Source organism: Symphalangus syndactylus, chromosome 9 (genome assembly GCF_028878055.3).
Source record: "Symphalangus syndactylus isolate Jambi chromosome 9, NHGRI_mSymSyn1-v2.1_pri, whole genome shotgun sequence".
In the NCBI taxonomy this organism is placed as follows: Eukaryota; Metazoa; Chordata; class Mammalia; order Primates; family Hylobatidae; genus Symphalangus; species Symphalangus syndactylus.
In genome coordinates, this window is record NC_072431.2 from 58,126,770 (window position 1) to 58,140,597 (window position 13,828).

Genomic DNA, 13,828 nt, shown 5'->3' on the forward strand with positions numbered 1-13,828 from the left:
ACTAGAGGAAAAAGCAGTGGTGGGAATGTTTAATATTTAGTATTCTACTGATATCCTCAGAAAAACCACGAAAGGGTCAAAGTTATTCAAAGTTCTCCATTATAACTTTCCCACTCTACTCACTGCCGACCAACAGATACCAAGTGCCTTCCCCTTCTACCATCCCATACACGCCATGCTTAAAACTTTGGTACAATCACACATTTTCCCCCCAAAGTATGCATTTAGTCTTCCAGAACATTCAGGCTGACAATTTAATGGATAAGTAAATCCTTGCCCATGTGCATACGGGAGAAGACCTTTTTCCTCCAGCTGCCCCACCTCCTCTTGGGAGCTGCCCCATCTTGGGAGATCCATTGAAGTTGCAATACCACAGCCATCCTTTTGTCTGGTCACTGGAATAACCCAGCAGTGGGAATATCAGCTCCATGGCAGGCAGTTGGAGGGTTTCATGACAGCTCAGAAACCCATGGCTGCGCTTCTACTTACTCTTTCAAGGTGACAGGCATGCCTGTGTCTGCTTCCCGCCTCAGATTTCTCACCAACACATCTCCATACTGGGCAATGATAGGGACCATCTAAGCACAAAACACAACACCACCCATTGTTAAATGTGCAGACACAAGTCCCGGAAGGACATGACGTTCCCTGGCATGGAACAATAAGTGACATTTTGTAATGAATTTTGTGATATCTTTTGGGTACATAAAGATAAAAGACCATTTTTAGGAAGCTCAAATTCAGCAGACTACCCCTTGGAAAGGGACAGTGATCTTACTTTCTGCCTGTCCCCACCAGATTTATTCTTTAAGTTTCTAATTAAAACTCATGTTATTTTCATACCTCCTTGAGTTTTCCACTGGTGAAGGTTGGAGACAGCAACGATCGTATTCTCTTCCATTCTTCATCCTCAGCTCTAGAGATGGCACTCTTCATAAATCCCACTGGACCTAAAGGCTAGAGTTCAAAGCAGAAACATTTTGTCCTGTGTCAGTTGTGGAGATCTCCATGGTTGTAGAAAATGTGTTAAACAGTCATCACGTATTCAACAATTATTTAGTGACTGTCTACTAGGTGATGGGCCCTATGCTAGATGCTCAGTAGAGATTTATCCCAGATACCCAGTGTCCTGGGATGTATTTGTGTGTGGGGGCAGTATTCAGGAGACCCAGCCACCTGATGTGGTCTCCAGCCTGTATATCCCAGTCTCCTTTTACATGCAAATTATCCACATGGTAGGCAACGTGTTCTTCCAGTAGAGTAGACAGAATCAAGATTAGTACTTCTGCAGTGTAGAGAGGGAGTGGAGACAGACAAGCAGGTGACTTTGGTGGACTGTATGTTGCCTCAGACGAGCTGTCTTTATGTTCTCCTACAGCATGGGCAACGTGAAAAAGAGGTGCTTCAATGTAGTGGTTTTAAAAAAAATGGTAGGTAATACTTTTAAAACTAGGAACGTATTTTGAAGAAATACTATGATTCTATGAACATTCTTTCTCTTAATTTTTTATTCCATGGATAGAAAGAAAAAGAAAGAGATAATTATTTTTGCCAACTTGGCTATCAAGCCAGCATGCTTGCACCTTTCTTTCATCTTCCATAACCATATTTTGTTTTATAATGAGTACTTACAGCACTCTTTTATGTTAAAAATTCAGCAAACTAGGGAGAGAAGGTTCCTCAATTTGATAAAGAGACTCTACAAAAAAACCCCACTTCATCTAAATCATCCTTACTGATGAAAGACTGAATGCCTCCCTCCTGATATTAGGAACAGTTAAAAAATTCACCACATTTACTTGACATTATACTGGAAGTCCTAGTGCAATAGACAAGGTAAAAGAATTAAAAAGGCATACAGATTGGAAAGGAAATAAAAGAATTGTCTCTATTTTTCAAGTGACATAATTGTCAATGTATAAAATCTCAAGGAATATACAAAAAGACTTCTAGAAATACCAAGTCAGTTCTGCAAGGTTCTATGATACAAGATCAACAAACAAAAACCAAGCACGTTTCTATGTACCAACAATCAATATCTGAAAATACAAGAAAAACATAATATCATTTACAGTCACTCCAACAAAAATGAAATACTTTAGCTGTAAATCCAACAAAACATATACAGGATCTCTATGCTGAAAACTACAAATTGTTAAAAGCAATCAGAGAAAATCTAAGGAAATGGAGAGGCATACTATGTTCATGAATTGAAAGACCAAACATAGTAAAGATAAAGACTTTCCCTAAATTGATCTATACATTTAATTTGATTCTTGTCAAAGTAACAGCATGTTTATTTGTAGACACTGAGAAACTCATTCTGAATTTTTATGGAAAAGCAGAGTACCAGGAAGAGCTAAAACAAATCTGAAAAAATAAGTCCATAAAAGTGGGAAGAATCACTCTACATGATGTTAAGAGTTACTGTACAGCTATTAGAGTCACCAGTTTGTTATTGGTGGAGGAATAAACACAGTGATCAATGGGACAGAATAGCAAATGAGATATGCAAAGAAATATGCCCAATTGATTTTTAACAATATGCCCACCTTTCCAAAAATGGCTTTGGAAAAATTGGACAGCCATAAGCCACAAAAAATGAACGTTGATCTAAATCTCATACCTTATACAAAAAATAACACAAAATAGATAATAGAGTTACATTTAGTAGAGCATTAAACTTTATGACTTTTAGAAAAATTGGCAATATAGGAAGGAGGGCTAGGCAAAGAACTTTCAGACTTGACACCAAAAGTGCAATCCATAAATAAAAATTAACGCATTAGCATCCTCAAAAAATGTTTGATTAAGAAAAGCTCTGATAAAGACCCTCTCAGAGAAAAAGACTTGTGACTGTAGGATAGCAGCAGAGAGCCATATGGAGATGGAATGGGTCTGCATCTTGATCGTGCTGGCCATTGCACAAATCTACAAATGTGATAAATTTGCGTAGAACTACCCACACACTCAAGACCAGCCTGGCCAATATGGTGAAACCTCATCTCTACTAAAAATACAAAAATTAGCAGGGCATGCTGGTGCACACCTGTAGTCCCAGCTACTCGGGAGGTAGAGGCAGAAGAATCACTTGAACCTGGAGGCGGATTTTGAAGTGAGCCAAGACTGCACCACTGCACTCCAGTCTGGGTGACAGAGCGAGACTCCATCTCAAAAAATAAACAAAAAACAAAAAAAACTACACACACAAATGAGGGCACATAAAACTGGTGAAATCTGTATAAGCTCTGTGAACTGTATCAATGTCAATTTCTTGTACTATAGTAACATGAGTATACCGTATTTATAGTTATGCAAGATTGCAAGATGTTACCATTGGGGGGGACAGGATGAAGTGTACATGGAACCTTCCTGCACATTTTTTAGACAACTTTCTATGATCATATAAGAATTGTAAAATAAAAATTTAATCAATCAATCAGTATTTTAATTTCAAAAAATGGATGCTTACCCTCCGGTTTGTGAAGACAGAATAACATTCTTTCACTAGCACTGTTTTGATCATGTCGGGATCTGTGATAGCCAGCACAGGCTGTAGACCATCATAAAAACTGTGTGGAAAAAACAGAGTGGACTAAACATCAACAGCCTTATACTACAGCTGGAGCCAAACCCAGGAAGCCAGACTTTGATCCTGACATTACATAATCCCCTAGATGTACAATACACAGTAATCTTAGGTTCTAGTTCATTAGGTATAAGACACAGCAAGAGTCTGACACAGGAGTCACCCATGTCTTCATACGATGAAGGGTAATGTGGGCCAAACAGGGAAGAGACATTGAAAGACAAAAGAGCTCTTCAAAGAGATCATGGTTAGAAATGACAGGAGAGCATTCGTTAAGCTGGGTGGTGCATACATGGGTATTTCCCATGCCATTCTCCACAATGTTTCATATGTTTAAAATATTTCACTTTTAAAAAGAATATTAGGTCCGTGAAAAATTGAAGACAAGTAAGTCATCAAATGCTCACAAGGACTAAACGTGTCAAGGGCAGTTGTTGTGGGGCCCATGGACATCCAGAGCTGTGTGTTCTTTCTACTCAGTCGGGTTGCCTGTATGGGTCATGCCAGCTCCACAGCACCCTCAGGCAGCACTGTGGTTTCTGAGGACTTGATGAGACAAGATGAACTACAAAGAGGCAAAACCTTCTCCCTGATGCTTCTAGTGAATGAGCACACCACTGCACCTCTTCTATCACTCTCGCCAAACCTCTAGCCCCTCTGACAGGGAACAGCTGCTGCAGTTGGCTGAGGCCACCTTATAAAATCACAGTCCATCACCCCACCAGGAAACACAATGATTTAAGAATATTCAGCATTTCTTCAAATTCAGCAGAAAGGTATAGACAAAGATATACTCATATATCCTTCTATTAAAAAGTCTTTATATATTTTTTATTATACTTCTATAGGTGGGAATTGAACAATTAAAAAGTTTTGGCTTAAAGTTAATAATAAAACAGAATGAAAAATTCCACACTTACACAGAAAGTTAAAAAAAAAGAAACAGCAGAGCATGGTTTCCCAATCTGTTTCTCTATATCTCTCAACCCTTCTTTCAAAAGCATGTTAAGTCCAAAGTTTAAATGAAAGAGTTTTGGCTTTTAATTTAAAGTGAATCGATGTGGGAAGGAGATGATGCCATGCATTTATGAGCACATATTCGAAGGGTCTGAGACAATGCATGTGATAAAAGGGCACCAAGGGAAGAAAAAAAGAAGAGGGGAATAGGCAGACACTGGACAGAAAGTGATGCTGGGAGTCCCTGGGCCACCAAAGCCTGGAGAAAAGTGGTAACCACAATGCTCCCAGCCTAGTTTAGACCGAAGACCTCAACACCTGCTGACATATGGGATCCTTGGTAGGACAAGTCTCAAAAATTCTACAATAGCCAGTGTGAACATTGTGAGAACCAAAATTATGGCAAACGTGTGTGTGTGTGTGTGTGTCAGTGTGTCTGTGTGCCTATGTGTGTGATTAAAAACCTTGATAAATAAAGAAGGCTATGATGAGTGGATTCTCATGCTTGTGTGCCTGATAACAAAACTATCACAAAATACTTGGCGAAACCACAAGCTTACAGAAAGCCCAACCCAACCTTACACAAAAATATTTCTGCAAGGACACCTGCCCAGCAACTCCCTGTCCAACCTTGGTGTTGCGTCACCCTTGTTACGGATCTTTGTAGTGAAGGAGAACTATTTCAAAATCCATATGAAGTCCTCCTCATATTTTCCTTGGAACATCTTTGTCTTCCTTTACCTCCCTGAATTTGCACATAGCTTATAATGGCACACAGATTCCCATTCTAATACTCTTCTCCCAAATACATATCTTCTTCTTTCAGAAAACCTCTCTGTTTGTAGTTAGGTTGGCAAGAGCTTCATCCCAAGAGGCTCTGGGCTGAGACTATCCCCTGTGCAGTGGGGTAAACTCATCATGGAAACAAGTCTATCCAGTGGAATCTTCCAGAATACTCACCCCCAGACTTTTCTATACTTTTTAAAACATTCCATGTCAAATGTCAACACTTGGTGACCTCAACACTTGGTGACATGTGGGATCCTTGGTAGGACAAGTCTCAAAAAGTTTTACAATAGCGAGTGTGAACGTTGTGAGAACCAAAATTATAGCATGTCTGTGTGTGTGTGTCAGTGTGTCTGTGTGCGTATGTGTGCGATTAAAAACCCTGACAAATAAAGAAAGCCATGAAGAGTGGATTCTCATGCTTGTATGCCTGATAACAAAAGGATCACAAAAGACTTGGCGAAACCACAAGCTTGCAGAAAGCCCATCCCAACCTTACACAAAAATATTTGTGCAAGGACACCTGCCCAGCAACTGCCTGTCCAACCTTGCTGTGCCATCACCCTTGTTACTGATCTTTGTAGTGAAGGAGAACTATTTCAAAATCCATATGAAGTCCTCCTCATATTTTCTTTGGAACATCTTTGTCTACCTTTACCTCCCTGAATTTGTACTTAGCTTATAATGGCACACAGATTCCCATTCTAATACTCTACTCCCAAATACATATCCTCTTCCTTCAGATAACCTCTCTGCAGTTAGGTTGGCCAGACCTTCATCCCAAGATACTCTTGGCTGAGACTGTCCTGTGTGCAGCGAGGTAAAGTCATCATAGAAACAAGTCTATCCAATGGAAGCTTCCAGAATACTCACCCCCAGACTTTTCTGTACTTTTTATAGCATTCCATGTCAAACGTCCAAAAGCCCTGGGAGGAGAAACAAAATAATATTACATTATTATTTTAAATGTACTTAACCCTGCCTCTAATTGGGGCTGAAAACAGTCAAATCCAATGAAATTAGACTTGCTGGCAGTTAGAGGAAGCTTATTTAGATACGTCATAAGGGAAAGGAGAGAAAACAGAGGAGGTATTTGAAATGGGAAATTTAAAATTACTCTTGAATTTTCTCCAAGTGTTGTGGATACTGGATGACTTATCCTTGTGTATAAATACTAAGTAACTCCTTGTCTTTCTGATGTCTTTTTGCTTTTCCATGTGTTGTCTCTAAAATCTCATAAATCCCTGAATGATCACCTCCAGGGGCATGTGAAGAAACCGAGGATGAGAGAAAGTGAGTGAGCATCAGAAAGGAGCGTGCACTCTTTTGTCTCTTTGTTCTTCATCCTTTTCATTTATTTCATGAGCTTGCTCTAGAATTCTAGCAGAATTGGAAAGTTACAGACACCAGGGACCTCTTTTAGTCTAGCAGATTTAGATAAGTGTGAGGCATGTTTCTTGAGTGAGAAGATGAGTGAATGACAGAATGACAAAGTGGACTCACTTTCCAGTTTTCCAGCTTAAGATGGAAGTTCTGAGAAAATGTCACCCCTACACATCAAACACAGCAAATTATGACACTTGCTCAGAGTTTGCACTGAAACTTAAACCTTCCTGTTTCTACATTTCAGGGGTGAAATTTTAACTATGTAAAAGATGGTCTGAGGAATGTGTATCTTGGGGGTACATCTACTAAAGAGTTGACATGGGAAAGGTGGTGGGTGTCAGACCTCTGAGGCCAAGCCTGCAAGTATACATCCAGATGGCCTGAGGCAACCAAAAAACTACAAAAGACGTGAAATAGTCAGCTCCTGTCTTAACTGATTGACCAACCTTACAACATTTCATTATGACTTGTTCCTGCCCTGCCCCAACTGATCAATCTGTTGACCTCGTGACATTCTTCTTCTGGACAATGAGTCTTATGATCTCCCCAAATGCACCTTGTGACCCCCTCCTCTGCTGACAGTAGATAACCTCCTTTAACTGTAACTTTCCACTGCTTACCCCAGTCCTATAAAACTGCCCTACCCCTATCTCCCTTTGCTGACTCATTTTTCAGACCAGTTGGCCTGCACCCAGGTGATTAAAAAGCTTTATTGCTCACACAAAGACTGTTTGGTGGTCTCTTCACACGGATGCATGTCGTTTGGTGCTGAAGATCCGGGACAGGGGGACTTCTTTGGGAGACCGGTCCCCAGTCCTCACCCTCACTCCATGAGGAGATCCACCTACAACCTCGGGTCCTCAGACCAACCAGCCCAAGGAACATCTCAGCAATTTTAAATTGGGTAAGCAGCCTCTTTTTATTCTCTTCTCCAACCTCTCTAGCTATCCCTCCACCCTTCAATCTCTCCCTTCCTTAATTTCAGTTTCTTTCCCTTTCTGGTAGAGACAGAGGAGATGTGTTTTATCCATGAACTCAAAACTCTGGCACCAGTCACGGACTCGGGAAGACAGTCTTCCCGTGGTGTCTAAATCACTGCGGGGATGCCTGCCTCATTTTTCACCCACATTTCAGAGGTCTTTGATCACTTAGGGGGTGCCTGCCTTGCCCCTTCATCTTGGTTGCAAGTATCACCTCCCCTGGGTGGCAAGTACCATGCCCCCTCTCTCTATGTCTCTACCCTCTCTTTCCTCTGGGCTTGCCTCCTTCACTATGGGCAACCTTCCACCCTCCATTCCCCCTTCTTCTCCCTTAGCCTGTGTTCTTCAAAACATAAACCCCTTCAACTAACACCTGACCTAAAGCCTAAATGCCTTATTTTCTTCTGCAATACCACTTGGTCCCAATACAAACTCGGCAATGCTTCCAAATAGCCAGAAAACAACACTATTGATTTCTCCATCTTACAAGACCTGGATGATTTTTGTCGAAAAATGGGCAAATAGTCTGAGGTGCCTGACATCCAGGCATTCTTTTACACATCAGTCCCTCCCTAGTCTCTGCTCCCAATGCGACTCATCCCAAATCTTTCTTCTTTCTCTCCTGTCTGTTCCTTCAGTCTCCACCCCAAGCTCTGAGTCCTTTGAATCCTCCTTTTCTATGGACCCATCTGACCTCTCCCCTCCTCCCCAGGCTGCTCTTTGCCAGGCTGAGCCAGGTCCCAATTCTTCCTCAGCCTCTGCTCCCCCACCCTATCATCCTTCTATTACCTCCCATCCTCACACCCGGTCCAGCTTACAGTTTCATTCTGCGACTAGCCCTCCCCTACCTGCCCAACAATTTCCTCTTAGTGAGGTGGCTGGAGCTGAAGGCATAGTCAGGGTACATGTGCCTTTTTCTCTATTGGACTTCTCCTAGATGAGTCAGCATTTAGACTCTTTCTCATCAGACCCCACTAAACATATACAGGAATTCTAATATTTAACTCGGTCCTGCAATTTAACCTGGAGTGACTTAAATATCATCCTGACTTCTACCCTCTCCCCAGATGAACGGGAAACAGTTTATACCCTAGCTCAATCTCACGCTGACACCCACTGGAGTCATGAGCCAGACCTTCAAGAAGGCATCAGGGCAGTTCCCTGAGAGGATTCCCATTGGGAATACCAGATGGACTCCCCTGGTACAGTTAGGTAAGATTACATTGTCTCCTGCCTAGTCGAGGGGCTCAAAACAGCAGCATACAAAGCTGTTAATTATGACAAGCTAAAGGAAACTACCAAAGGTAAAGATGAAAATCCAGCCCAGTTCATCGCCCACTTAGCAGCTACCCTTAGACACTTCACAGCCCCAGACCCAGAGGGCCCAGAAGGTCGCCTAATCCTTAATATGCATTTTATCACCCAATCCGCTCCTGACATTAGAAAAAAACTCCAAAAATTGTATTCCAGCCCTCAACCCCCAGAGCAGGACTTAATTAACCTCGCCTTCAAGGTGTACAATAATAGAGAAGAGGCAGCTAAGCAACAATGCATCTCTGAGTTACAGCTACTTGCCTCTGCTGTAAGACAACCCACAACCACGTCTCCAGCATACAAAAACCTTCGGAACATCAAATCCACAGCTCCCAGGGGCTCCTTCAAAACCTCCTCATGGACCTTGCTTCAAATGCCAAAAGCCTGGCCACTGGGCCTCAGAATGCCCGCAGCCTGGGATTCCTCCTAAGCCGTGCCCTGTCTGTGCGGGCTCCCACTGGAGGTCAGACTGTCCAACTCACATTGCCGCTGCTCCTAAAGCTCCTGGAGCTCAAACCCAATGTTCCTTAGCCAACTCCTTCCCAGATCTCCTCAGCTTAGCAGCTGGAGACTGGCACTGCCCAATCGCCTTGGAAGCCCCCGGATCACCACGGATGCTAAGCTTCAGGTAACTCTTACAGTGTGGGGTAAGTCCATCCCCTGTTTAATTGATACGTGGGATACCCACTCCACATTACCTTCTTTTCAAGGGCCTGTTTGCCTTGCCCCAATAACTGTTGTGGGTATTGAGGTCCAGGCTTCTAAACCTCTTAAAACTCTCCAACTTTGGTGCCAACTTGGACAACATTCTTTTATGCACTCCTTTTTAGTTATCTTGATCTGCCCAGTTCCCTTATTAATTATGTCGAGATATTTTAGCCAAATTATCTGCTTCTCTGACTATTCCTGGACTACAGTCATATCTCATTGCTGCCCTTCTTCCCAACCCAAAGCCTCCTTCGTGTCTTCCTCTTGTATCCCTCCACCTTAACCCACAGGTATGGGACACCTCTACTCCCTCCCTTAGAGATGCTTTTTTCACTTTTCTCCTGTACCCCTCATCCCAGCCTCTCTTTGCTTTTACCTGGACTGACCCTGTCACCCATCAGTCCCAAAAGCTTACCTGGGCTGTACAGCCACAAGGCTTCTGGGACAGCCCTCGTTACTTCAGCCAAGCTCTTTCTCATGATTTACTTTCTTTCCACCCCTCTGCTTCCCACCTTATCCAATATATTGATGACTTTCTTCTCTGTAGTCCCTCCTTTGAGTCTTCTTAACAACATACCATCTTGCTCCTTCAACATTTATTCTCCAAAGGATATTGGGTATCCCCCACCAAAGCTCAAATTTTTTCTCCATCCGTTACATACCTCAGCATAATTCTTCATGAAAACACGTGTGCTCTCCCTGCTGATCATGTCCAGCTGATCTCTCAAACCCCAACCCCTCTACAAAACAGCAATTCCTTTCCTTCCTGGGCATGGTTGGATACTTTTGCCTTTGGATACCTGGTTTTGCCATCCTAACAAAACCATTATATAAACTCACAAAGGGAAACCTAGCTGACCCCATAGATCTTAAATCCTTTCCCCACACCTCTTTCCATTCCTTGAAGACAGCTCTAGAGGCTGCTCCCATACTAGCTCTTCCTGACTCATCCCAACCCTTTTCATTACACACAGCCAAAGTGCAGGGCTGTGCAGTTGGAATTCTTACACAAGGACTGGGACTGTGCCCTGTAGCCTTTTTGTCCAAACAACTTGACCTTACTGTTTTAGGCTGGCCATCATGTCTCTGTGCTGTGGCTGCCACCACCCTAATACTTTTAGAGGCCCTCAAAATCACAAACTTTGCTCAACTCACTCCCTACAGTTCTCATAACTTCCAAAATCAAGTTTCTTCCTCACACCTGATGCATATACTTTCTACTCCCTGGCTCCTTCAGCTATACTCACTCTTTGTTGTGTCTCCCACAATTACCACTGTTCCTGGCCCGGACTTCAATCTGGCCTCCCACATTATTCCTGATACCACACCTGACCCCCATGACTGTATCTCTCTGATCCACCTGACCTTCACTCCATTTCCCCATATTTCCTTCTTTCCTGTTCCTCACCCTGATCACACTTGGTTTATTGATGGCGGTTCCACCAGGCCTAATCACTACTCACCAGCAAAGGCAGGCTGTGCTATATTATCCTCCACTTCTATCATTGAGGCTACCACTCTGCCCCCCTCCGCTACCTGTCAGCAAGCCAAACTCATTGCCTTAACTTGGACCCTCACGCTTGCAAAGGGACTACACATCAATATTTATACTGACTCCAAATGTGCCTTCCATATCCTGCACCACCACGCTGTTATATGGGCTGAAAGAGGTTTCCTCACTATGCAAGGGTCCTCCATCACTAATGCCTCTTTAATAAAAACTCTTCTCAAGGCCACTTTATTTCCAAAAAAAAGCTGGAGTCATTCACTGCAAAGGCCATCAAAGGACCCCAGACCCCATTGCTCAAGGCAACAATTATGCTGATGAGAGAGCTAAAGAAGCAGCCAGTATTCCTACTTCTGCCCCTCATGGCCAGTTTTTCTCCTTCTCATCAGTCACTTCTATTTACTCTCCCACTGAAGTTTCCACCTATCAATCCCTCCCCACTCAAAGAAGATGGTTCTTAGACCAAGGAAAATATCTCTTTCCGTCTCACAGGCCCATTCTATTCTGTCATAATTTCATAACCTCTTCCATGCAGGTTACAAGCCACTAGCCTGCCTCTTAGAACCTCTCATTTCTTTTAAGACATTTTCCCTGCATTTCACTCCATTCTTGGCTACCTTCCCCTTGTTCTTTGGACTCTCCTCCCAGTCCCCCTTCTTGTTTACTTATACCCAACCCCATGAGTAGCGATGAAAGGTTGCTTGCAGACACTATGCACTTTCTCATATACCGTAAAAAAATCAAACCTCTGCCTCTATCCAGTTGCCCCATCAATCCCCATTACAACCTCTAATGGCTGATGCCCTCACTAAATCCCTAAGAGTCTGGATGCAAGACACCTCTTTTGGCACTCCCTCTCATCTTTTCACTTTGCATTTCCAGTTTTGCCTTGCACAAGGCCTCTTCTTCCTCTGTGGCTCTTCCACCGACATGTGTCTACCTGCTAATTGGACAGGTACATGTACACTAGTTTTTCTTATTCCCAAAATTCAATTTGCATATGGGACCTAACAACTTCCTGTCCCCCTCATGACACCAACTAGACAAAAAAGAGTTATGCCTCTAATCCCTCTACTTATAGGGTTAGGATCTTCTGCTTCCACTATTGCCCTTGGAGCTGGAATAGCAGGTATTTCAACTTCTGTCACAGCTTTCTGTGGCCTAATGACTTTTCCACTAGCATTACAGATACATCACAAACTTTATCAGTCCTTCAGGCCCAGGTTGACTCCTTAGCTGTAGTCATCCTCCAAAATTGCCGAGGCTTTGACCTACTCACTGCTGAAAAAGGACTCTGTATATTTTTAAATGAAGAATGTTGTTTTTCTCTAAACCAATCCGATCTGTTATATGACAATATAAAAAAAGCTTAAAGCCGAAAAACTTGCCAGCCAGGCAAATAATTACACTGGACCCACCTGGACACTTTCTAACTGGGTGTCTTGGCTCCTCCCTATTCTTAGTTCCCTGATACCTGTTTTTCTCCTTCTCTTATTCAGGCCTTGTGTCTTCCATTTGGTTTCTCAATTCATACAAGAACGCATTCAGACCATCACCAATTATTCTATACAACAAATGCTACTTTTAACAAGCCCACAGTACCATCCTCTGCCCCAAGATCTCTCCACAGCCTAAATTCCTATTCCTTGTAACTCATTATAAAATTTTCCTTAAGATGTCCACACAGCCCCTAATCCTGCGCAAAGAGCCCTGAGAAACATAGCCCATTATCTCTCCATACCACCCCCAAAAATTTTTGCTGCCCCAACACTTCACCACTATTTTGTTTTACTTTTCTTATTAATGTAAGAAGACAGGAATGTCAGGCCTCTGAGCCCAAGCCTGCATGTAAGGTGGCCTGAGGCAACCAAAAACTACAAAAGAAGTGAAACAGCCAGCTCCTGTCTTAACTGATTGACCAACCTTACGACATTCCATTATGACTTGTTCCTGCCCTGCCAACTGATCGATCCAATTGACCTTGTGATATTCTGGACATTGAATCTTATGATCTCCCCACAATGCACCTTGTGACCCCCTCCTCTGCTGACAGTAGATAACCTATTTAACTGTAACTTTCCACTGCTTACCCCAGTCCTATCAAACTGTCCCACCCCTATTTCCCCTTGCTGACTCACTTTTTGGACTCAGTCGGCCTGCACCCAAGTGACTAAAAACCTTTATTGCTCACACAGAGTCTGTTTGGTGGTCTCTTCACACGACATGCATGAAAGTGGGGAAATTACTGCTTTTGCAGAGGGAAGAATTTGGAATTCCTGGGCAGTAATTAGACAACAAAGCCCTCACTTGGGAGAACTAGAATCTGAGAAACAAGCCTCAGGTATGCAGGAAAGATTATCTAAGCCAGAGAGCTGACTGCTGCTGCTGGTCACGTGGAAATGAGCTCATAATTTCCCATCCAGGGACCAGGCCCTGAACAGAGCATCAGACCAGGTTAGGCACAAAGGTTTGGCCAAATCTCACAGTCCATGTAGCACATATGACATTCTATTCAGTGAAATTAAATATTTAATAATTTTGTCAAATCATCCCTTTTCTAGTGATTTTGCATGTGATTCTGCCTTTGCATAAAAAATAAAC

At 42.8% G+C, this 13,828-nt stretch overlaps 2 protein-coding genes across 4 annotated transcripts in view; one reads left to right on the plus strand and one right to left on the minus strand.

The window, feature by feature from the left end:
* The window catches only part of ZSCAN25 (zinc finger and SCAN domain containing 25), a 119,499-nt gene that overhangs the window by 96,907 nt on the left and 8,764 nt on the right, over positions 1 to 13,828 (plus strand). The gene's annotated exons all lie outside the window — the stretch shown is intronic.
* LOC129489605 (cytochrome P450 3A7-like) overlaps positions 1 to 13,828 on the minus strand; it is a 63,796-nt gene that overhangs the window by 20,685 nt on the left and 29,283 nt on the right. For all 3 annotated transcript variants that reach the window (XM_055292476.2, XM_063646251.1, XM_055292477.2), the window contains 4 exons: positions 6,206 to 6,258; positions 3,473 to 3,572; positions 844 to 957; positions 490 to 578 (listed from right to left, as the gene is read on the minus strand). In XM_055292476.2, the coding sequence (XP_055148451.1) occupies positions 490 to 578; positions 844 to 957; positions 3,473 to 3,572; positions 6,206 to 6,258 (356 nt within the window). The remainder of the gene's footprint in view (positions 1 to 489; positions 579 to 843; positions 958 to 3,472; positions 3,573 to 6,205; positions 6,259 to 13,828) is intronic.